General features: G+C 64.5%; 1 protein-coding gene and 1 long non-coding RNA gene across 7 annotated transcripts; one reads left to right on the plus strand and one right to left on the minus strand.

Moving 5' to 3' along the window:
* Positions 1–228: 228 nt before the first annotated feature.
* LOC308519798 lies at positions 229–3,417 on the minus strand. 2 transcript variants are annotated; one of them, XR_013996044.1, is made up of 5 exons: positions 3,299–3,417; positions 2,678–2,807; positions 1,755–2,170; positions 1,235–1,344; positions 231–474 (listed from the first exon to the last, which is right to left on the minus strand). It is a non-coding gene; the product is annotated as an uncharacterized lncRNA (long non-coding RNA). The 2 variants fall into 2 exon arrangements; XR_013996043.1 differs by lacking the exons at positions 2,678–2,807; positions 3,299–3,417 and having other exon boundaries at positions 229–474; positions 1,755–2,608.
* On the plus strand, positions 3,223–19,957 carry PDGFA (platelet derived growth factor subunit A; the record flags this gene model as incomplete). Of its 5 annotated transcripts, none has more annotated exons than XM_081092055.1 (7): positions 3,223–3,646; positions 4,920–5,049; positions 6,460–6,552; positions 10,645–10,749; positions 12,347–12,534; positions 16,583–16,709; positions 18,914–19,957. In XM_081092055.1, exons 1-7 carry the CDS (start codon positions 3,575–3,577, stop codon positions 18,922–18,924), a joined length of 726 nt encoding a protein of 241 aa, XP_080948181.1. In that variant the 5' UTR covers positions 3,223–3,574. The 5 variants fall into 5 exon arrangements, with proteins under 5 accessions (XP_080948181.1, XP_080948183.1, XP_080948180.1 ...); XM_081092054.1 differs by having other exon boundaries at positions 3,443–3,646; positions 6,460–6,556; XM_081092057.1 differs by lacking the exons at positions 4,920–5,049; positions 18,914–19,957 and adding an exon at positions 17,232–17,287 and having other exon boundaries at positions 3,435–3,646; positions 6,460–6,556.
* Positions 19,958–24,131: the final 4,174 nt, after the last annotated feature.

Consider the following 24,131-nt stretch of genomic DNA (forward strand, 5'->3'; position numbering starts at 1 on the left):
TCAATGGTATCATCCTAATATGTGGTTCATATAAAAATTACCAACGAGACATGTTACGCTCTTCACTTTCCTATGAGGCCTGCGGAGGCTGTGGGCTTTGCCCGCAGAGCGCACCCGTCTGGGGCAGCCGGTTTCCAGTGCCCACTGTCCAGGCCTCGCCTTCGCTTTGTGAAGCCACCCAGTGCCCGTGACATGGCTCTTCATTCACAAAATAGTTATCAATCAATTCTGGGTTTTAAAAATATATTTTTTTATTGATTTCAGAAAGGGAGAGGGAGAGAGAGAGAAACATCAAGGATGAGAGAGAATCATGGACCGGCTGCCTCTGGCACACCCCCCACTGGGGATCCAGCCCACAACCCGGGCATGAGCCCTGATTAGAATCGAACTGTGACCTCCTGGTTCACACATAGGTTGATGGTCAACCACTGAGCCACGCCCATCAGGCATTCTGGGGTATTTTAAACTTCATTTCTGTGTGTAAATTTTGAAAATAAAATAAAAACAATTAATAGGGAGCTACAAACAACCCTATAGAGAATGGCTTCCCTGCTTGCTGGCGGCTTCTCCCTTTCTGGGGAGCCTGGACTAGTCACAGGGCCCGGGGCCTCGAGATAATGACTTAATTAACGCCTGCCTGGGCACTTTTGATCTTCAAGGAGTGGTGCCCACTCGGCTGAAGCTGCTGCTGGATTAACTGCCCTGAACTGAGAAAGCCTTGCCCAGAGATAAAGGGCACCGAGGGGTTTCATCATGACAAATTGCTCCGAAATCCGCTCTGGCACCAGCGGGGGCCTGGGTTTGGACGCCCAGCTGGCCCCCACCTGCACAGCTGGGTGCCAGGGCTCTGCCTGTGTGCCCAGGGGCATGTGCACTGCGGAGGCAGCTGTGCATGCAGGGTTATGGGCCTCCATTGTCCAGATGAGAGAACTGAGACTTGGGGCTGCCGGGCCTGGGTGTGCCCCCCATCTCCTGGCACCTCTGGACCAGGGATCAGGTGGGCGTGGGCCCCAGGATTGCGGGCGACTCTCCCCTGACAGCACCCTTCACAGTCCTGTTGAGCTGCAGACAGATGCCACCCAGTGACCGTGGCGCCTCACCAGTCTGTGCCGAGCAGCGGGGCCACGGGAGCTGGTGCCAGCAGGGCCCTCATCAGCTCTGGGACCTCTGCACGGGGGCTTTAGGGTGCCGTGGGCTGAGCACCCAGCGTGCTGGGCTCTCTGCTAGTGCTCACCTGAGGTTATTTTTCCATCGATGCTTCAGAGAAGGAAAGAAGAGACACAGCCATCTGAGAGAAACACATCGATGGGTTGCCTCCTGCATTCGCCCTGACCAGGGAAGAGCCTGCAACCGAGGTACATGCCCTTGACTGGAATCGAACCCAGGACCCTTTGGTCCGTAGGCCGACGCTCTACCCACTGAGCCACACCAGCTAGGGCGCTGACAGCCCTTCATAAAGGCACCTTGCCCGCCTCCAGCCCTGCCTGGCTCTGAGGTGGACCAGGCCTTCCTGACCCTCCCGAGTGCCAGGAGGGGCCTCCAGGGGCGGGTGCCCAGCCAGTCACCTCAGCTGTGCGGTGGCCTCTCCCCACCTACTTGGAGCACCTGACTCACCTTAATGATGGGCCTCGGGCAAGGCTGGGGCTGCAGAGCGACTGGCATCCCCTGCCTGGGGGCACCCTCCCTCCCACCAGCAGCTCCCCAGCCTGGGGACCCCTGCCCCCCGCTTCCACCAGCTGGCCTCCGACACACACCTTTGGCCTGGGTTTTCCTGGGTCCCACCCTCGGAACCCGGAACCAGGCCTTTGCTCCCTCCTGCTCAGGTGTATTTAGTCTCGTTCGCTATCAAATGTTTGCAGGGATCCGTGCGAACCTCTTCGACTCCATTCCCGGGGAAAGCAGCACCGCCCACGCCTTACCTGTGGAGAACGCCCCTCCTGGGCCGGCCATCACCACCCTGAGATGCTCCCTCAGCCGAGCATCCCACCACCACCTCCCCACGCAGCCCCTGCTCCAGGCGCTGGAGTCTGAATAGGGGGTGCTGAGGAGGAACCCAGGTCCGGGAGGAGGGGCCGTGCAGGAGTGGTTCTCCCCAAGCTGGTGACCTCTTGGTCCAGTCAATCCTCCGGTCTCCATTTCCAGTTCTCGAAACAGCGGCTGCAAGTTCCCTCTGAGGACGGGAGAGGGTGTGGCGGGCTGGGTGCTGGGGTTCCCGTCCCACCCCAGGGCAGGCCTGGGGCTGCACCCCGTGTGGTGCGCCAATTCCCCCAGGCGGCTGTCGCGTGGCTGCAGAAGTTTTTGCCACCCTCACGAAGCCACAGTCGCTGTTGTTGTGGTCGCTATGACGACGTGAGCGGGTTTTATTTTTAATAGCGGCTTGAGATTAGAGGGAGGGAGGGAGGGAGGCCCGCCTGCTCCCCCAAAGCTCTCCAGTCTGGGGCAGGCTTGACCCTGCTCCCCTTCCCGCTCTGGTCGGAGAAGATCCGTGCCCCCAAACCTCCCTGCTGGCCCCAAATTGGAATGGGGTGTCCCTGAAGTGCCAGGCCGCTCAGGGGGCATGGACCCCCAGGAGCTGGGCCTGTGCAGGGCCCTTTTCTCCTTCGTTTCCACCCCTGGTACCAAGCTGAGTCCTTGAATCACCCCAGGGAAATGCCCTTGGGCCCTGCCTGCCGAATACCAGGGTCTCAGCTGGGTGGTGTGGTCACTCTCAGATGTGTGGGCAGCAGACGGCTCCCACCGGCTCCAGCCAGAGGCCTGCTTTCCAGAAACTTCCAAGGGTCCCTCTCGGAAGCTATTGAAGGTTCCACCTGGACAGACAAGGGGTGGCTTTCACGTGCTCCTCATGGTCTCCAAGTTCCCGGCTTCTGCCTGGGCCCTCCATGGGCCTGCGGGTCTGCAGGGCCCCGTGTTGTGGGGAGGCCGCAGGGGCGTGAAAGCCTCTGGAAGGAACGTAGACCGAGGTCCTCTGGGACCCGCAGGAGAAGCTCCCCACGCCCAGGAATCTGCGGAAAGGCCAGCGCCCCAAAGCCCCTCCGGACTCGGCCTTTGAAATGCCAGGTGCGGCCCAGCCGAGACGAAAGCAGGCTGCGCCTCCACCGCGGGGCTGGGGGTCGGGGGGGTCGGGGGGCCCTTAGGCGGGTCGTCGGCCAGCCGCCGGGGTCCTGGCTCTAGAGCTTTGGGGTCGCTCGCCCCTCACTCACTGCTGGTGCTCTGGTCCTGAACTGGGCTCCCGCCCAAGGGACGAAGGACGAGGGACGAGCACTGGCGGGCGACAGGGCCCCCCGGGTCCCTAACCCACCTGGTCGAGGCGGGAGTCCTCCGGGTCGGGGCGCACCCACCCTTCGTGGAGGCGAGCGGTCCAGCCGCGCACTGGCCTCGGCTCCCCTGGTGCTGCCCCCGCACCTCCAAGTCGCGCCCAGGCGAGAGGTGGCGCTCTGTGCGCCCCGCGGATCCGTCGTCCGAGGCCCACACTCTCTCCGGGGTTCCCGAGGAGCGGCTCCCTTCCCCACCATCCCCTGGAGTTCCCGGCCTTCCACGCGGGAGTGGGGACTTGGGGGGGCTCCTGCACCTCGGGATGTGGGTGGAGGCTCCGCATTCAGACGCCCCCGGCACCGGGTCGTGGGCGGGGGCGCGTGGCCGCCGCCAGGTGAGTGCCCAGCAGCGCCCCGAACCCCGCCCCACTTTCCACCACGGCCTCACTCCCCTCCTTTTATGGCGAGCGGGGGCGCCCGGGTCCCGGCGTGGAGAGGCCGGAGCGCCGATCGGGGCAGCCTGCTTTTGCCCTTTTTGGCGTCGCAGCTCCGGCGCTGCCCTCGGCTGCCGCTGGGGCCGAGGCGAGTCGGCTTCTGCGCGGCCTCCTCCCTCGGGGCCGGGACCGCAGGACCGCAGGACCGCAGCGGGCGCAGGGGGTGGGCGAGGCCGCGGGAGGGCCGCGGCCCCCGCGGCAGTGCTCGGAGCGGGCGCGAGGTTTGGATGGGTTTCCCCGCCCGCGTGAGCGCGTGTGTGTGCTCCGTGCGGCGGCGGCCGGGCCCGTGCGGCCCCCGCGTGCTTCCGAGGTGCGGGTCCCGGGCCTGGAATCCGGGGGAGGCGGGAGGGAGGGGGCGGGGGAGGGGCGCGGCGGCGGCGCTATAACCCCCTCCCCGCCGCCGGCCGGCTCCACACGCGCGCCCCGAGGAGCCCGCACCACTCCCGCGAGCCGGGCCTGTCCGCGCCTGTCCCTCTGCCGGTGGCGGCTGCCGCCCGGCTCGGTCCTGCGCCCGCCCTCAGGCCCGCGCGGAGAGGCCCCGCGCGGCCGGCGGCGGCTGCCCGGCTCGGGCCGGCGGAGGGCGGGGCACGCCGCGGAGGGGCGCACGCAGGCCGCCGGGCCGCGCTGTGCTGTGCTGGGCCGCGCCGTGCCCGGCCTGGCGGCGGCGGCGGCGGCGGCGGTGGCGCCGAAAAGGGGCCGGAGGCAAGCGCGGGGCCGACGGTGGGCGCGCAGGGCCGCCCGCAGCCCGCAGAGCGCGCGAGCCCGAGGCCGAGTCTGGCCGGGCATCCAGACAGGTGATGGGTGGTGCGGCGGCGGCGGCGGCGGCTCCGGCCTCGCTCCGGGCTCCCTCCCGGGGCTGACGCCCGCAAACGTGCAGAATTCCCGGCCGGGTCGCTCCTAAAGCTGCGCCCGGGAGCGAGCGCGGCGGCGGCCAGCACCGGGGACACACCAAGGAAGAAGCCCAGCCCCCGCCCTCCGCCCCTTCCGTCCCCACCCCCTACCGGCGGCCCAGGAGGATCCCGGCGCGACGGGCGCGCACTCCTGCTCCTCCTCCTCGCCGCGCTGCCTCCTCTGCACTCGCTGCTCGCGCCGGGCGCGCTCCGCCTGCTCGCCGCTCCGCGCCACCCTCCGGGCCGCGCTCCCTGAGGGATGGTACTGAATCTCGCCGCCACAGGAGCCCGGCTGGAGTGCCCGCCCCGCGGCCTCGCCTCCTCGCCGAGCCGCCAGCGCCTCGGGACGCGATGAGGACCTGGGCTTGCCTGCTGCTCCTCGGCTGCGGATACCTCGCCCATGCCCTGGCCGAGGTGGGTGCCACCCCGCCCCGGACCCTCTGACTGCCGGGCGCACGCCCCCTGCAGTCGCCCGCGGCCGGGGCGCCCCTGGCTGGGCGCTGCAGGGCGCGTTTTGATTTCTGTTGGGTGCTCGGTTTTTAAATTTTCCCAACTGGGTTCTATTTTCCGCCCGAGTGTGCTGGTGAGTTTCCAGCGTGTGGCGTCGCTCTGCCGAGGAGGGACGAGTGGCGGGCGGCAGGGTGGACGAGCGGGGAGAAACTTCGGGGGGCGAGGGCTCCTCTCCGGGGAGGGAACCCGGGCGCGGCGGGCAATGCAGTGTCGGGGTGCGGGGACCGCGGAAGGGGGTGTGTGTGAGCCGGTGGAGCCGGGGCGGGGGAAGAGCGGCCGGGAAGCAGGTAGGGGCCCCCGGCGGTCCGGGTGGGCAGCGCGGAGCCGCAGCTCCGGGTACCCGGAGGCCAAGCCTGGCTGAGCGCTGGGCCGGCGCAGTCCCGCCCGCCTGGGCCTGCTTACAGGTGGCTGAGCAGGGCGAGCCGGGCCGGCGCCCGCGCCCGCCCTGAGCTGGCGTCTTCCCCCACCCCTCGCCCCCATCTCGGATCCCGAATCCCGGGAGCTCGCTGGATCAATGACTCTCTCCAGCCCCCCGTCGTGGGAACTTTGTGCTGGAGACCCCCAGCAACCCCCCAGGCCCTTTAAAAAGCAGGGCGGAGTGGGGGAGGCCGAGCGGTGGGGGTTGTCTGGGCAGGGACCCGGGAGCCGCCGGAGGGAGAGATTTAACCCTCACATCCCTGCAGCCTCCCCCGGCCGCCGGCTGGATTTGGGGCGTCCTCGGCGGCGCTAGGGCCGCTGCTGGGCCGGAGCGGGTGGGGCGCGTGAGTGTGGGTGGGTGTGTGTGCATGTGGGAGCCGGAGACCCTCTCCCGCGCAGGGTCGCCGGTTCCGGGGGTGAAATCCAAGCCCCGGCTGGATTAAAGTGTTAGGGCTGCCGCGACTCCCGTCGCCCATCCGTGACGCATTTCAACTTGAGCTTCTGCATGTTGATTTCACTCCTGAATCAGAAACTCCCGGGCCCCTCGCGGCCCCCAGGCCGCCTGTAACTGACACCCCGCGCGGAGGGGCTGGAATCGGGGGTGGGGGGGCTTTGGTTTGAAAATTTAAAGGCGGGGCGGGCTTTTTTTTTTTTTTTTTTGCAGAGGGCAGACATGGATGGGGACGGGTACTTTGGGGGTCTCCGCTGCCCCACCCTCGACCTCCCGCTCCACGGCCAGGGCGGGGGTCGGGTGGCCTCTGGTGCGAGGTGCTCACGTGGGGCGGGGCCGGGAGCCGTCTGGGGCGGGGGCGCGCGCTCGGGCGGGGGCGGGGGGCGCGAGCCGGCGGGGCCGGCGGGGCCGGCCCGGGCTGACCGTGTGTGTGGCTCTGCTTGCAGGAGGCCGAGATCCCCCGCGAGGTGATCGAGCGGCTGGCGCACAGTCAGATCCACAGCATCCGGGACCTCCAGCGACTCCTGGAGATAGACTCCGTAGGTAAATCGCGCCCCTGCCCTCGCGCGCGGGGAGGGCGCGGGGAGGGAGTGCGCCCCGCGGGGCCTCCTGCGTTCGGGTTCGGCCGCCTCCCGCGCTCGGGCCGGGCGCCCGGAGGAGCGCACCGAAAGGTCAGAATCCAATCCCGGGCCATAAAAGCCCAGGCGGATGAGTCAGGAGTTTCTCTTCCAATCACCACTTTCTCTCCCGCCGCGCAGCGGGCTGCGCGCTCGCCCGGAGCTTGTTTTTGCCTTTAAGGAACTTGCCGCGTGTGTCACGGGGAGTTCAGCCACATAGAGGGCGCCGGTGCCCGGCCAGGTGCGCCCGCCTGGGGCCTGCCCTCCGGCCGGGAGGAGGGGTGGGAGCCGGCCGGCCCGGGGCACAGCCCTAGAGGTGGGCGGGGTCGCAGGCTGGGCGGGTGACCCGGGGGTGCGGGGGAGTCCCTGTGCGTCCCCAGGAGCTTGCCCACTCTTGCCCGAGGCTGCGCTTTTCTGGTCCCGGAGGCCCTGTCTTCTCTGTTTTCACGAGGCAATAAAAAGGTGCCCCCGGGACAGACACATCTGGTGTTTGGGGACTATTTCGGGCCTGGCCCTTAGGCCCTGGAGCCCAGCCACTGCAGACACGTTTATCTGGGAGGCAGACAGGACACGCTCTGGTGTCTGGGCCGCGTGGCTGGTGAAGGGGAACAGGGGGTGTTGGGTGGCTTTGCCGGGGTGGGGGCCGGAGAGCGGGTCCAGGAAGAGACACGTGTCTAGCGTGGGAACAGCACTCCTGCCGGAGAGCCTGCCGTGGACTGACACAGGCCCCGGTGTCCGTGGAAGCCGCCGGGGAGACTCAGGGAGGATCTCTCTCTGGAAAGAGGAGGGGTGGGGCGTGGAGGGCAGCCACAAGGGCCGGCCGTTTGGAAATTTGTACCTCGTTGTGGTGGAGAGGCCTGCACTGTTTTCATTTCGTGCCAAGAACGTCTTCCCGCGGCCGGCGGGCCTGTGTCTCCTGACCCAGGAAATCCTCTGGCCGATCCTTATCGCAGGGGTAGGGTTTCACTGGGAGATCAGATGGGGCTGGGGGAGTGTTATCTGCTCCTTGATGTGTAGCCCTGGGGAGAAGGGTTTGTTTTTGGGGGAGCCAGGAAGGCGGGTCCCTGTGGATTTGGGGGTGGGGCCCCCAGAGAGAGTCCCCGCTTTCTGTTTTCTTTTTCTGGCTCGAGGATGGGACGGCCTGTGGAGCCGGTCCCGGCGGGAGGGCTGTGGGACGGGGGAAATGGGAAATGGACCATTAGCGGGCCCCATTCTTATGCTGGTCTGTGCAGCCGCCTCCCCGCCCCCACGGAGAATGCAGTGCGGGGAGTGGGGGGGGGGGGCTATCCTGCCGGCACTCCGGGCCCACAGCCTCTGCGGCGAGGGGAGGGGTCCCAACCGGGAAAGCCGGGATTCACAGTCAGTTCTTTGCTGATTTCGAATTGCCCCTCATAAAAAGCCCCAGGGGCTCCCCTCCCCTCGACCCCCAAGGAGGGGGTGGGTGGCTCACCTGCCCTGGCCTACCTGTCAGACTTTCCTGCTGGGAGATTTGGGGTGAGAGGAGAGCAGGGCCTCCCTTGCTCGCTATCGCACTCCTAGGGGGTCCTTGTCACCCACACCCCAGAGTATTTATCCTGGCCGCCTCCTCCCCTTTCTCAGACCTGGGAGCTGAAAACCAGAGGAGACCGTGGCCTCTGGCTGAGCACAGGGCTGCACCTGTTGCTTCTAGAGCTTGTGGGGCGGGGGGAGGGGTTTCCCCAACCCCTGTTCCCGCCCAGAGTGGAGAGAGGGCCACAGCAGGCTGCTGGGAAGGCTGTGAGCAGCTGTGGAGGATCAAGCTGCCCCGCAGGCCATTGCCAGCCCCGCTGGGGTCAGTGGGGAGGGGCTGGGTGTGGAGACCCCCCCCCCCTCGCCAAGGGGTGTTTCCAAGTCGACCAGATGGGAGGCCAAACCCCAGGAATCAGAAATGAGTGTTTTTAAACAAAGTGGCTCCTCCCTCCTGTGGACGGAGCTTTGTGATTGGCATGTGGGTTTTGGGCTCCTCCCAGCGACCGGGCTGCGTTCCCATTTCACAGGTGAGACACTGAGCCTGCAGCTCCTGGGAGGTGTGGTTGGAGGCCCTGAGGCAGAGGTTCCCTCACTGAGCCTGTGAATTCATTCTGAGTGTGTGGGAAGGGGAGTCGATTTCTCACGTGCGCGGTTGTGTGTGAGTGAGTGTGTGTGTGCAGTTGGGGCCTGTTTGTCCAGCGGCCGGAGCTTTGTTCTGAGCTGTCTGGCCCAGTGCCCGCGGGTCATTGAGTAAGCGATACATGAAGATCCCATCTTGGGCCATTAACTTTGCTCCGGGACTGAAGGCCTGAGGACTCCTTGGCTCTGCCTAAAAGACCAGGGAAGCCACAGGTTACCTGTCCTGGGAGCAGTGGGGCAGCCCTCTCTGCCCGCTCTCAGCCACCAGCGGGAGGGAGGCCGCCTGTGCCCGCAGTCGTGCCGCAGTCCGGCGGGTGTGCTGGCCACCCATCGTGCTGGGCGGAGGGTGGGCTTGTCTGACCAGAAGCCATTTCTGCCGCCTCTTGTCTCCAAGCCGGGTCAGATTTCCGCCGGTGGGTGAGCGGGGAGGCCCCGTCCTCTGCTTCTGGGGCTGGAGGAGGCCTGGGCGGCGGTGAGGCTGAGCGGGGACACAGCGTCCTGCCGGAGGTGCCCCCTGCTTGTCATGCCTCCTCGTGGGCCTCCGTTTCCTTAGGCCCAGAGGGGTGCAGTGCCCCCTGCGCACACGGGGGCACTGCGTGTTGAGGTCAGCGGTCAGCGGTCAGCGGTCAGCAATGGGCTGTGGGAAGGCGCCGGGGACGGTGCTGAGTTCTCTCGGCCGAGGATGGGCCGGCTGCTCCCTGCTCTCCGGTTCAGCGATAGCAGGAGGGCCACCACGGACGTGACTCATGAATGTCCCTCCGTGAAAGAGCGCTTCTTGTGGCAGCTGCTGCTGGGAAATTCTTACAGCATGAGCAGTTCTGTCTGTCTTATTTTGGGTCTCAGAAAATAGTGGTCGTGGAACTCTGAGTCACTTTAAGGGGAGAGCTGGGTTCCGCTCAGACTTCAGAAGAGCGCGGCCCTTGCCCTCGGCCCCGTGGGCATGGTGCTGGTTCTGGGTTTAGAACGAGTGGGCGGTGCCCGGGCCTCGTGGGGCCAGGGTGCGCCAGGAGGGGCCGGGGATCTTTGTGCCGCTGCTGACTTCTCAGGACCCTGCCCCCGGTCACCCACTGGGAGGGGGACGGAGGGGAGGAGTGGCAAAGCCCCCAGCTGGGTCTGGGCAAAGGCAGGAAGGCCCCTCACCCACCTTTTCCCTCATTCCTCTGAGACCTGGGGGCGCTGGGGAGCCGAGGCCTTTTCTTCCGGCAAGCGCCTGTGTTGTCGGTCTCCAGGCCTCCCCGCTCAGTCCTGCAGCTGCTCCCCACTCAGCTCAGTGGGGGCTCGCTCCCCTCTGGTGTTTCTTGGGGGGTCTCCGCTCAGTGGACTTGCTTCGGGAACAGTGGGTTTGCTGTCTCCAGTGCCTCCAAGGCTAGGACACTCCGTGAGGGGCGTGAGGGGGGTGAGGCGGGGCGGGGACGAGAGACACAGGCACGTCCAGCAGCACCCGCCTTGCTGTCTCCGGGCAGCCCCTTCCCAGGGGCCGTCTGGGAGGTGGGCCCAGCTGGGAGCCACTCGCCTGTGGGCTCTGGGTCTGTGGACTCAGAGGGCCGGCCTTGGGCCTCCCTACCTGGTCAGCCCTCACCTGGGCCTCCTGGGAGGAGACGGACACCCTGCCCTCCCCACAAGTCCACAGCTTCGCCGCGCAGTGCGGTGAGGGCACCACACGTGAGGGACTCCGTGTAGGCTTTGCGGGGTCGGGGGGGTGCCGGGCAGCTGGGAGTCCCTCACACCCTGCACATCCGGACATTCCCCGTGAGGGAACCCCGTGAGGGAATGGAAGCCTCCCAGGGGACCCTCTGTCTTGGGGAGTGAGGGTGGGGCTGAGCTGCAGGAGGTGCTGTGGTCAGGCCTGGGGGGCAGCGGGTCACCGTGTCCTCTTTGTACCTTCAGGGGCCGAGGATGCTCTGGAAAGCAGCCTGAGGGCCCACGGGGGCCGCGCCCCCAAGCACACGCCCGAGAAGCGGCCTGTGCCCGTGCGGAGGAAGAGAAGCATCGGTGAGTGAGGGGCTGGGGGGCCGGAGAGGGGCCCCGAGGCAGCTTCCCTCCTTCCTCCTCCAAACAAAGGCCCAGCCTGCTCAGGGGCCCCTCCCTGCTGCAGGGGTGTCTCCCTGCCCAGCCCGCCGAGAGCCCCTGGAGAGGGAGCCGTCATAAATTCCTTAAGTGCCGGTCTTGTTGGGGCCTGCTCCCGGGAGGCCGCGCTGGAAGACGCCAGTTCCATTTCCAGTTCGTCATGCGGAGCCCGGGCGCTCCTGGCCGCGCGGAGGCCCCTTCGTGCCCGCACCACCTCCCACCGCGCCCCCCCCCACCCCCCGGCTCCTGGGGCTCCACATCGGCCTGGGTTTGGGGGTGTTGGTTCTTGTCCGTCTCCCAGAGCAGCCCAGGTCTGCTCCCGTTGGAGCTCGGAGGGGCTCTGCACCTTCCTGCCCTGGGGGTGCCGTCGGCCGTGGCCCCTCCCGCCCCACGCCACGGGGCTGCCCGCTTCCCGCGGCTGCTGCCTGTGGGCTCTGCCTGGCCTTGGGCAGGTGACCCCACCCCAGCTTTAGTCCCTCCGAGACGAAGGGTCCTGTGGGTTCTACCGCTGAGCATGGGGTGTGGGCGTGATTCCTGGCTCAGGCAGTCAGCCTCTCCCCAGTGATGTTCGCGGTGTTGTGACCACGTAGGTCACGTCCTTGCAGCAGCCGGGCTCCCTGGAGGGTGCGGGTCCGATCCAGCCAGGAGGGGCCTCCTTGAGTAAAATAAGGAGCTGGCCAAAGGCCTCTCCTGGCTCCACTCCCAGCCCATCTGGTCCGGTTCCCCTGTGCTTCCCTCAGGGGGTGCAGCAGTGGTGGCTTATTCTCGGGGCGCAGGTCCCTGCTGGGTCTCCCAGGCTCCCCGAGGTCTTCCCACCCGTGTGAGGAGGGGTGTAGCAGCTGACACGGGTGGAGGCAGAGGATGGTCCTCTGTCTGCAGGGTCGCGCCCCCTCCATGCTGGGCTGCTGGGCTCGTGCGAGCCCGGGGTGTGCAAGTGGGTGCTGGGGCCGTGGTGGGCCCTGCACGCTGGGGAGGCTCCTTCCAGTCCGGCCCTAGGGTCCCGGGGGCCCTGAGTGTTGCTGGAGGCAGCTTCGGTGGGTGGTGGCAGACCCTGCTGGCGGGGCTCCCTGGGCACGTGTCTGGGGTCCAGGGGTGGGTTTCTTGTCTGTCAGTCCCTCCCCGGTGTCCTGTCCGTAAGGCTTCGGGCTGGACGTGGACGTGCGAGGAGCACAGAGCAGAGGAGATCCAGGTCCTCCTTGGTGGACTCGGGGGCTGGGTGTCCAGGCCTGGGCCTTCCATGTTCCTTCCTGCTGTGCCGGCCGTGTGACCCCTCCTTCCCTGGTTCCCCCACTGGGCCCTCGAGCCCCTGCTCATCCTGGGACAGCTCAGCGACCCCTGTGGGGAGTGGGGACCCTGGGGCTGTGACATGTCCCATTGGAGGAAGCAGCAGCTGCACGCCCAGTTGCCCGGGGCCAGCCCCAGCCCCAGCCCCCACCCCCGGAGGGGCTGCAGCCCTGGCTGGGGGAGGGGTGGCGGAGTGGACAGGCATGGCCTCCACACTCACCAGGCTCTCCCTCTGCAGAGGAAGCCGTCCCCGCCGTCTGCAAGACCAGGACGGTCATTTATGAGATACCTCGGAGCCAGGTGGACCCCACGTCCGCCAACTTCCTGATCTGGCCCCCGTGCGTGGAGGTGAAACGCTGCACCGGCTGCTGCAACACCAGCAGCGTCAAGTGCCAGCCGTCCCGCGTGCACCACCGCAGCGTCAAGGTGAGCCCAGCACGGTTGCCCGGGCACCTGCAGCACCTGAGGGGCTGGGCCGCACCGGGAGGCAGGGCTGCCCGGGCACCTGCAGCCACCTGAGGGGCTGGGCCCGCACCGGGAGGCAGGGTTGCGCGGCCGAGGGTCTCGTCTCCTGCTCCGGGCGGGTGTCCGCCCCCCCCCCCCCCCCCCCCGCCCCAGCATCACAGGAAACAGTCGGGGGGGGAAGAGTCTTCTTTCACGGAGGCACCTTGGTGGGGGCTGGGTGCTTGGAAGGTGGGGTTGGGTCCCCTCAGCCTGCACGGACCTGGGCATGTTGCCTGTAAATCGGGGAGGGCACCCCCCTTTCATGGTGTCGATGGAGTGTTTCTCTGGGAGGGTCCTTCTGGGGCTGCTGCAAGGCCACGCCTCCCTTGTTTCAGGAGGGACCGGTGGCTGGGGCCGACTCTCGCTGGGAGCCTGAGTGAGCCCCCTCTTCCTCAGGCTGGGCCGGCGGAGGTGCCCGCAGGAAGGTCACGTAGGAGTTCCCTGAGCTCCCCACCTGAGTCCTGGGGGGAAATGCTACTTCTTTAGGTCACTCCAGGTGGCCAATGGCTGGCAGCTCCTCTTGGGACCTGCGTCCCCCTCCGGCCGCACTAACCTCATCTGTAAAATGGGTCTGAAGCTGGGCAACTGGGTGTCTGGGCTGGGAAACTAGAGAGCCAGCCCTTTAGGAAGGGGAGAGGGTTGGAGGGAGACTCGGGGTGCCGCCTGGCTTCTCGGGGGTGAGGCTGAGGCTGTGAGGCCAGTGGCTCCCTGTCTGGGCTCTGGGGTGTGGGTCCTTCCTGGGCAGCAGGCCTGCACCCCCCACTGAGCTCCCCGGCAGGTGCGCCCACTCTCCTGGGTGGAAGGTGTCCGTCGGGGTGTGTCGAACTCACTCCTTGACTACGTGTTACTTCAAGCCCTCGGTGCCCTGCTGTCCGCCCCTGGTGTCCGCCCCGCCCCCGCCCCCGCCCCCGCGTGAGGTGCAGGGGAAACTTCCTCAGGGAGGACCGCGGCTCGGCCGGCCACCTGTCACATGAGAAGGCCCTTTAGACCCAAACGGGGGGCCTCCCTGGCCTCGGGGCCCGGGGCCCAGGGCCCCGCGGAGGCTGCGGAAGCACATTCCACGGCCACACGCAAGGTGCTCCGAGGCCGGGAGCGCGGCCGGCGCTGGCCTCTCGCACCGTCCTGGTGGGGTCCTGGCGCAGACACCCGGCAGCAGGTGGGTGGGTGGGGCCGGCCCTCCCGGAGGGCGTGTCTCTGCCTGGGGCGGGGGGCGGGGGGGGGGTGGGTGGCGGAGCTGGACCAGGGCCTCCCCCTGGGGCCTTCATCGCCCCAGCGGGGTCATGGTCAGCCCGGGAGGGGCCGGGGCCTCCATCCTGCAGCTGGTTCCGCCCGCGCCCTGCCCTGCTCTGCCTGCCCACCCTTGGAGGGCTGGCAGGAAAACATCCGGCCCAGACACTGGGGTTCTGGCTGAAAGGGGACAAAAGGTCAGTGGGAACAGGGGGCCATTGTGAGGGGCCGTTCCGCCCCGTCTGGGTGGAGGCCGAGTCCTGGATGGGCTGCGGCAGGTGGGAGTCCTGGGGGGTGGCTCCTCCCTGGCTTTCTGGCTTCCCAGCCTCGAGTCACAAAGGCGTCTTCTCAACGGAGACAACAGCCTGGCTGGGCGTGGTCACCCCCTGAGGCCCAGGAGGGTGAACTTGGCCGAAGCCTGCCCACTGGCCCCAGGCCCTGGGTGTCTGGACGTGCTGGGGTCGAAGGCCAGCCCCCATGTGGGCCTGGAGCAGGGCTCACCCCTCCTCAGGGACCTGGCCCCCCTTCCCCTGCAGCAGCTTGATGGCAACACCTGGGAGCAGGGGCCCCAGGCCCCCCCAGAATAGGTAGGGACCCTAGCTGCCCTCAGAGGCAGGCTGGGGCCCAGGAGTCGACTTCCCTGAGCTGGGCTTGCTGTGGTCAGTGCTTGCTGTCCGCTCCCTAACTGGCTTCCCTGAGGAGCCTGTCCTTCCTCAGCCGCCGTGTGGGCCGACCCCGGGCCCTGTCCCCAGTCCAAGCCTCGGGGTCGGGACGGTGGTGGCCAGGACTCTGGTGGTGTGCCCAGCGGCTCAGGCCCCGGCCCCCAGCAGAGGCCACGGTGGGTCAGGGTGAAGGAGCTGCTGTGAGCCCCTCTCGGGGAGGGGAGCTGCAGATTGGGGCGCCCGTTTTGTCTGAGAGCACGGGCCAAAGTCCTTCAGTCACGAGCCTGGGCCACCCCAGGGCTCCAGCGGCTGGGACCCAGCTCTGCTTTGCTGGACTTCTGGGAGGCAGGTCGGGTGGTCCCCCTGTGGTGCCCGGGACCAGCCTCTGCATCCTGTGGACGGAGTTGGGGGCATTGGGGACCTCATGGCCGCATGGGTCCAGTTTAGGGCCTGGAGGTGAAGGTCTCCGGCGAGGGCCTCGGAGGCCGTGGCGGGCAGGGAGGCGAATAGCTTGGGCTCGGGAAGCTGCCCATGGCCCCGGGGGCACTGCCCATCGGGCCCAGGAGCCTCTGGGGTTGGCTTCGGTCCTGAATGGCTGTGGAACCGGGCTGGGACATGGGGTGCCTGGAACTGCGGGGCCCGGGGCCTGTGGTTCATTACACAGGCACCCTCAGTCGTGGGGAGTTGGGATGTTTGTTTTATACGGTGCAAACAAAGGGGGAAGGGAGGAGGGACATGGGGACCCCACTTGGGCTCCAGTGTGTGGGTCTGGGGGCTGAGGTTACGGGAACGGGGGTAGGGGGGACTCTAGGGTGTAAATGTCTCGTTCTGTGAGCCTGGCTGGTGTGGAGGGTGCTTCTGAGAATTTAATATTCACAGCATGTTTTTGGGGGGACATGTGCCATTTCCTGCCTGGACAGAGGTGCGGGCGCCCGGCCCCCGAGCAGGCCCAGAAGCAGGTGCGTCGTAAATCGCTGCTTGTTTCTCTCGGACAAACACGGGCATGGGAAGCGGTCAGTGTTGTGTGCGCTTCACCAGGGGACCGGCAGGAGGTGTTTCTGGAATGTCTACCTCCCACCCACCCCCTGTGGTGGAGGACGCCTTGCCCCATTATGTCCAGGAGTCTGGGGGTCTCGGGGTCTCAGCTGAGCTGGGTCCCAGAGTCAGCCCCACACTGGAAACTGGGGGAGGCCCGGGAGCAAGAGGCCCTGCTCGGCCAAGGCTCCCCCCATAATAACCAGGGACACGTTGGGGAGCGTTGCCCTTTGCCCCAGATGCGCCTAAAACACGGAATCAAACACCTTCCCTCACTGCCACTCTCCCCGCCCCTCCTGCCCCCCACCCCAGCTCCCACCTTGCAGCACATCCTTCAGACCCACTGGCCGCTGTGGGGTTTATTTTTTAAATATATTTTTATTGATTTCAGAGAGGGAGAGAGAGAGAAACATCAGAGAGAGAATCATTGATTGGCTGCCTCCTGCGCACCCCCCACTAGGGATCGAGCCCTCAACCCAAGCATGTGCCCTTGACTGGGGTCGAACCCAGGACCCTTCAGTCCACAGGCCAACACTCTATCCCAGTGGTTCTCCACCTTCCTAATGCCGTGACCCTTTAATACAGTTCCTCATGTTGTGGTGACCCCCCCAACCATAAAATTATTTTCGTTGCTCCTTCATCACTGTAATTTTGCTACTGTGATGAATCGTCATGTAAATATCTGATAGGCAGGATGTATTTTCATTGTTGCAAATTGAACATAATTAAAGCATAGTGATTAATCACAAAAACAATATGTAATTATAGATGTGTTTTCCGATGGTCTTAGGTGACCCCTGTGAAAGGGTCGTTGGACCCCCAAAGGGGTCGCGACCCACAGGTTGAGAACCGCTGCTCTATCCACTGAGCCAAACCAGCCAGGGCTGTGAGGTTATTTTAAGGTCAAAGAGGACCAGACCACAAACGCTGTCTGAAGCTTGTTTTAACCTGTGCCTTTCCGTTGGGAGGAGTGTTGAGGTCAGAGGTCAGAGGTCGGAGGTGGAAGGAGAGGCTCCCTCCTGCTCACGCGGGGTCTGTCTCGGCAGGTGGCCAAGGTGGAGTACATCAGGAAGAAGCCAAAGTTAAAAGAAGTGCAGGTGCGGCTGGAGGAGCACCTGGAGTGCACCTGCACGCCCACCGGCCCGAGCCCCGACTTCCGCGAGGAGGAGACAGGTGAGCTGCGCGCCCTCCCTCTCTTCCCCGTGTCCCGGGCCGGCGCCTGGCTGCTGGGGCTGTGGTGAGCAGGGTTCTGGGGGCGGTGGGATCGGGCTGCTGTGAGCTCAGTCAGACGCTTGCTGACGGCCAGCATGCCCTGGGGCCCTGCTGGGGCGGATTCTGCCGCCGTGGGCATCGGCGGGAGGTGGGCCCAGCCGTGTGGCTCTGGCAGGAGGTTCAGGCTGCAGTGAGGGGTGGGGTGGGGTGTGCATGCTAAGTCTCCGGCCCGGTTGGGGTAATTCGGGGAGACGTGTTTGAGGAAGGTCCCCACCCTGGTGGGAAGGCCGGTGCTGGGCCGCTGGCTGCAGCGCTGCCAGGGGGGTCCTGGCGGTGTGGCCGCCCAGGGGGCCAGGAGGTCGTGTGGCGCTGATGGATTAGGTTTCCTCCAGGAGACAAGCCGCTCGGGTGCTCATTCCTGCAGTGCCCGCTGCCGGACAGCCCTCTTAGGCCCGCTCACCCTCCCTGCCCTTCTGTTAACAGGAAGGCGTAGGGAGTCAGGTAAAAAGCGGAAAAGAAAAAGGTTAAAACCCACCTAACCAGCCAACCAGGTAGGAGCTGTGGCTGGACGGGCCACGTCCCGCGGGGGGAGGGCGAAGGCTGATCACAGGGCGAATCACTGCGAGGAGAGGCCGCGGCCGTGATTGGCCGTGATTGGCCATGATTGGCCGTGATTGGTCGTGATTGGCTGTGATTGCTCTGCGAGCTTGGTGTCCAGCTGGGCTGTGGGTCCCCTGCTCCCGTCCCGTCCCCGATGCCGCCCCTCCCGCCACATGGAAGCCTCCTCCATGGCCCTTCTGCCGGAGGCCCTGCTCTGGCTTTAGTCTTTTCCTTGACTGGGGGGCAAAGGCGTCTCCTGAGTGGAGTGGTTGGAGTTCCCTGGGCAGCAGTGGGGGCAGCTCAGGCAGGTTACTTGCTCCATTTGACAGGTGAACACACTGAGGCTGATAGACGTGGCAGGTAAGGGTTGCCGAAGGCTGAGGAGGTCTTTGAAGGTAGACGTTTGTGACTCGTGGACAGACAGGGAGACCAGAGCATGCAAGGCATCTCCAGGTGTCAGCAGGGACCCTCTTCCGTCCAGGCCCGGTGCTGTCCATCCTCAGAGGTGCCTCATGGCCCAGAATGGCTGCTAAAGCTCCAGAATCACACCCCCACTCCAGACTGAAAGACCGAGTAAGGTGGGAAGAAGGAATCTCACCCAGGGGCTCACGCTGATTGCATGGGCCACCCCCCAGCAGCAAGGGAACCTGAGACGCAGAGTCTAGGGGCGCGCACTGCTTGCCGAAGAAAACGGGGTCTGGGCAGCCAGCATCAGCATGGAGGAGGCGGATTCAAGCCTTCCTGGTGTTGGCCTGTTCGGCTCTGGAGAGCCTGGCCCTTCCTCTGGCCCAGGGCATCCAGACAAGTGGTGGCGAGAGGAACTCCTGGAGACAGGTGTCTGGTGGGCAGTGTGGCTGCAGGGGGCTGCCGGGCAGGAGCTCGTGAGGCCTGTGGGCCAGGTGCACTTGTGAGGAGTCTCTGGGGAGGAAAGGCCCCAGGGCATGGTGCAGGGGCTGTCTGAGCCTCTAGTCTACAGGCCCCGTGGGCCAGCTGATGGCAGACCCTACAGTGAGAGGCAGGTGTTCTGCCTTCGGGCTCTGGGCCTGGGTGTGGTGCGGGTGTTAGAATGAGCAGTGGACAGGTGAGGTCGCATGGGGTGAGCCGCTCTCAGCTCAGAGCTCAGTGTCCATCTGCCTGGTCACAGAGACCCCTTCTGTCTGGCTGGTGGTTTCCATCCTCAGGGTTGCCTCATGGCCCAATGTGGCTGCCAGAGCTCCAGGAATCACATCATGCCCTAGGCTGGAAGAAAGAGGAAGGTGAGGAGAAAGGCGAAAGAACCTTTTTGGGCCTGTTTCCCCTGTGTGTACAGTGGGAGAACGGGGCTTGCTCCCAAGCCTTCTTCGTTTGTGAGAGCTGAGAGTCTAGTCCCAGCTCTGGTAGGATGTTACCGAAAGAGTAATGAGCCCTAGGGGGTTTGAAAACTTGACAAAAACGTCAAATGCTAAGACTTGTCGCTGTGTGTGTACACACGTGTGCGCGTTCATGTGCGCGTTCATGTGTGTGTGCCCTCGCTGCGTGTGCTCCTGGGCCCGCCTCTCATTGTCTTTCTCTCCCTCTCCCTGCAGATGTGAGGTGAGGATAAGCTAGCGGCCCTTTCCCGGGACACGGATGTACATGGCGTGTTACATTCCTGAACCTACTATGTACGGTGCTTACTGCCAGCGTGCGGTCTTTGTTCTCCTCCGTGAAAAACTGTCTCCACGCGCACCCTGGAGAACAAAGAGACAGTGTCCGTCTGTTTAATGTGACATCAAAGCGAGTATTGTGGCGCTGGGCGAGCCGCTCAGAGCTTCCTTGTCCAAAACAGCGCACAGAACCCAGCGGCTCCGACACGCTCCCCGCCGCGGGGATGGAGGGCGCCTGCGGACGGCAGCGACGGACGCCACGCGGATGGACTTCTGTCCGGGGTCACAGGTGCTTTGCCAAGGACACGGGGGGACCTGCTCTTGGCGGAGGACAGGCCGGCGCCGCGGCTGCCGGGGCACAGGAGCCTCTCGGGGCCGCCGCGGCCGTAGGAGCCGCATCTCCTTCTGTAGTGTTTAAGTCTGTCCCGAACCTTCCTGAGAGCCTTAAGTGGGTTTTTTTTACACCATAAAGTGATTATTAAGCTTTCCTTTTTACTCTTTGCCTAGCTTTTTTTTTTTTTTTTTAAATTATCTCTTGGATGACATTGACACCGGTAACACCAGGCTGCTGTAACCGCCGGGACAGCGAGACGGTACCTTTCCCAGCAGGATGCGAGCGAATGCGATGTATTAAATAAACATGGTATACCCGCCTACAAGCATTTCCTAGATGTTTCTGGCTGCACGTGCTTCCCCTGGCCCCACCTCGTTTTGCTTTTTAATTTAAGCCACATTGAGAGACCCATGCGTGAACCAATCAGCCGCTGCCCGCTGCCCGTCCCCAGCGCTCCCCGCTCCTGCGGGGCGTGGCCGGGGAGGCGGCTCCCCGCTGCCCGTGTCAGGACACAACCCAAATTCTTTATTTTTGGTAAGATGTTACGCTTCCGTGTACTCAAGAGAAACGTGTGTGTGTTGCTTTTCGTTTTTGTTTTGTAAAGGTGACGTTTGTATTTTTATCTAATATTACCAGTTTTATATACCTGAGAGCCTGTTATGTTTTTTGTTGTTTTTGTTTTTTAACCAAAAGGGAAAGAAAAACACCAACAAAACCCATACACATGATACGCAATTCGTGGTCACATTTTTCTCGGTGGGTAACTGAGTCTTGGTTTCATCTCTGGTCTCGGCCTGTGGTGGCTGCTAGTGCTCCTGGGAGGGGAGGTCATAGTCTCTGGGCCCGGGGTGTCCCTGGCTGGCCCCCCCAGCAGAACTTGGGGTGCAGCCTGCTCTTGGGACTGGAACCTGACGGGCATGGGTCAGAGGAGCCCCTTCGCCGGTGCCTGTAGCCATGGAGATGGAGGCATCCACCCTTCAGAGCAGCCACATGGATGAGGAGGGTGAAATGCAGAGGTGGGACCTCACTCCCCATCCTGAGGCCATACCCCAGTTGCCTGTAGGGTTGTCTCCTGTGTCTGTGTGTGTGTGGCGGGGTTTTTATAAAGAAACTAGTGGCCCGGGGCACGGATTCATGCACATTGAAAGGAAATTAATTAGAAGAAATACTTTAATATCGCTATTTGCCCTTTCTCTATAACAGAAGTGTCAACCACATTCACGATCGACAATGACATGGAAACACACACGTGCGATCGGCGCCAGCGCGAGCTCTGTGTGTGTGGTGCATGCGTGAGTCAACTTAGCCTCTTAGAGAACAAGCTTGCTTCATTAGACGTGCTTTCTGATGCAGCTAAACTTTTTCTAGCCCAGCGAAGCACCCAACTTCTCCTTCAGGTAACTGTCAGCAACACAGCAGGAAATATCAACGCAAAGCAGGTTATTATTGTAGATCACGCAGGGAGAACCAAGGGTAAAATATTTAATGCAGCCGTGTCTGACTATATTCTGCGCAGTGAGAAAACCTGACGTCATTGTCAAGGTCCACCATTTCTTTCTTCTGTTCAGTCGGGTCAAGTTTCTAAGCATTCTAAATCTCCGTTGTCCGGCTAATGAAAAGAAAATAGGATTCTACCGCGTCTCCTATCTGCCTACTCCAGGACTTCTGTGAGGATCAAATGAGATGAGGCAGGGAAGACGCTTCACAGACATTTGGTTACAGTGTGAAATGTCTGCACCTGTCGTGTTCCTGGGCTGAAGAAACTGCAAGGAGGCCAGTCGCTAGGGAGAGGAGGCCGGGCGGTGCCACGTGACGTCATGACTCGGGTGGACACTTAGCACATTAGCCTTTTATATATAGAGACTAGAGGCTCGAGCCCCGCCCCCGAAGGTCACTCCACTGTCCGGGCGATTTGCATGTTACACTTTTATTAGATAGGATTCCTCCAGCACAGGCTTTCTCCATGTGGTTCTTGGAACGACACCCCTAGGAGGTGTGGGGGGCAAGGGGTGGGCACATGGGTTGGGACCCCTGGAGGGCGGCACCCCTGGCTCGGGCGGGTGACCTGCTCCAGGCTCGTGCTGGCGCTTCCTCGGTATGGGCCTGACGCTGTGCCTGAGAATGTGCCTCACGTCATGTATGAACATGTCACGCATGTGCTTGTTCTGTGAGACGCCGAGGACACTGCTGTTTTTCTTGCGTGACACCAGCGGGTGAACGGTCTGCCCGGAGCCTCATGTGACCTTGGGGAGGAGAAGGTGCCACCGGAGAGGCCCGGTGCCTGTGGGGCCGGGCCTGCTGGCAGCCCTCGTTCCCGGGCCTTCCCACCGGCACCGGCACCGGCACTGCCACCCTGGGCTGCCCTGGGTGTGGCCGGCTGGCTCTGCAGTCCAGGAGCCTGTGCCCTTGAGCCAGGCCTCAGTCGGGCCTCCGTGTGGGCTGGGCTCGGGCAGAGCGAGGTCAGCCATGCGAAGGCGGAGGTGGGGGCCCGCTGGGGTCGCGGTCGTCTGCCTCCTGCAGGAGCTCGTCACCCCTGCCTCTGCGTGTCCTCATTCCTGCGGTTCTGGGCCAGCGTCGCAGAGCCTCCGGGGCAGTGCCCGGTGCGCCCGGGCACCTGCGTGGGGACCCGTGGTCCCCTGGGCACACCCTCCTTGCTAGCGTCGGAGGCTCTGTCGGGAGCTGGGAGGTCAGGTGCCAGGCGTTGGGCATGCCCGGTAGTGTGGGGCGTCTCCCTCTCTCCAGGCCCCCGTGCCCGGCCTGGGAGTGAGTGTACCCAACTGAAGAGCAGACAGCCTGGCCGCCAGGGGCCGGTCTCACCCTCTAGCCCAGGGGTGGGCAAGCTTTCTGACTCGAGGGCCACAATGGGTTCTTAAACTGGACCGGAGGCCGGAACAAAAGCGTGGATGGAGTGTTTGTGTGAACTAACATAAATTCAAAGTAAACATCATTACATAAAAGGGTACGGTCTTTTTTTTTTTTTTTTAGTTTTATTCATTTCAAACGGGCAGGATCTGGCCCACGGGCCGTAGTTTGCCCACGGCTGCTCTAGCCCCTGCACCTGGGCCAGGCTCAGACCCCCTGGGTGTGCTCAGCCTCGCATCCCTCCACGTCCAGTCCAGAGACAGGGAGCTGTGCCCTTGGCATGACCTTGACCCTCTAGGGGGGTCCTGAGCCGACGAGCAGTGAAGGGGGTGGGCAGAGGTGTCTCCGAGGGCCATTCTGTCTGGGGGCCTGGTTCCCAGCGGAGGAGCCGGCAGGGGGCGGTTCCCTGGCCGGACGGGCCTGTCTCCTGAGTGATTAAAGAGCCAACTGCTTCCCGAGCTCAGACAGGGATGCAGAGTGTAGCCTAGAAGAACGTCGATTTGGATGAACCGCGACGGTGAAGGGCTCAGGCAGTGCCCCACCAGGGTCACCCGCGTGGGAGGGCGCTGTGGGCACGGATGCCCACACCCTGTGCAGGGCGTGTCCCCACAGCTGTGTCACCTGCACTTCCTAGCACCCCCCCCCCCCACACACACACTTAGAATCCTGCCTGAGGATGAAGTTGGGAACCGGGGGTGGCCCTGCCAGTGTGGGACCTCCTGCTGCGTCCTGCCAGCCTCACGCCCCACGGCTGAGAGCAGAACGAACCCCTCAATCCCACCGGGCAGCCGGGCGGGTCTGCTCACCCCTCGGCCACTTGCCAAGCAGCCCAGAGGGTGGGGGAGGGGGCTCTGCAGGGCTCTTCCCTGCCCTGGGCTGCCCAGCATTGCAGCCTTGGGTGTCTCCTGTGACCTTCGATGACCTTGCCCTGTGACCTTAGCAGGGGGGTCACTTCTGTGGCTGCGCTTGGGAGGAATCTTGGGGTCTCCTCACCCCGCCTCTGCCGTACAGAAGGGCGAGGTTGGAGCTGCTCCTTCGACAAGGGAGCGTGAGCCGGGGGCTGAAGCCAGACCCGAGGCCTGAGCCTCACCCAGCCGCCCACCCACCTCCAGGAGCTTCCCTGACCAGGAGAGAGTGTGCCCCCTCCTTCCTCCGGTGCATGTGGAGCTGAGATGAGGGGTGAGCCAGGTGACCCCAGACGAGAGGATGGAGGCTGCTGCCTCCCCTCCACCGCGGCTGGGCTTCCTCGGACGTGGGTCTCCAAGGGGCCCCTGAAGGGGGCAGCAGGCTGTTTGCTCCGAGCCTGGGCCCTCGGGGGCCCCTGGGGGCCTCGAACCCCATTGTTATCACTGCACTGAGGAGGTTGGGGGCCAGGACCCCGCCTGGCCTCAGAGCCGCTGTCACTCCACATTCTCCACCCCCCGCCCCACCCTGGCAGCGGCTGGAATCCACCCCCACAGCCTGAGGGGCCTGGGGCGCAGAGCGTGTGGCTTCTTCAGAATAAAACGGGGACTGTTTCCAGCCAGGCCCTTGAGCTGCCAAAAAATGCGGAGCATTCACCGTCTGGCCCCTGGCCGCCGATCAGTGGGCAGCGTTCCTGCGAGGACGGACGCCCCGCACGCCCCATGGTGCTCCCTGCCACCCGGCTCCGCACTGCCTGGGAGGCCCCTGTGGTCCTGGGGTGTGGGGTGTGGGACAGACAGAGGGACAGAAACACCTCCCCCTCCAACGGTCTCCCGCAGGCGCTGGGTGGGGGGGCGAGGCACATGGCAGGCTCTGGGCCTGGGCCACAGAACTCCTGCCCCCCTCCCCCCCACGGAGCATGGGCTGTGGGCCCCCCTCCCCCACCCCCTCCCTGGGGGACTCTGGGCCCTCAAGGCCACCTTGTCGACCCCATGTCCTGACTGGCAGGAACACACAGCCCGTGGCCGCCTGCCTTCATCAGCCCCTGGGCACGCGGCG

The sequence above is a fragment of the Myotis nattereri genome (genome assembly GCF_964212035.1).
Source record: "Myotis nattereri genome assembly, chromosome: 5".
Classification (NCBI taxonomy): Eukaryota; Metazoa; Chordata; class Mammalia; order Chiroptera; family Vespertilionidae; genus Myotis; species Myotis nattereri.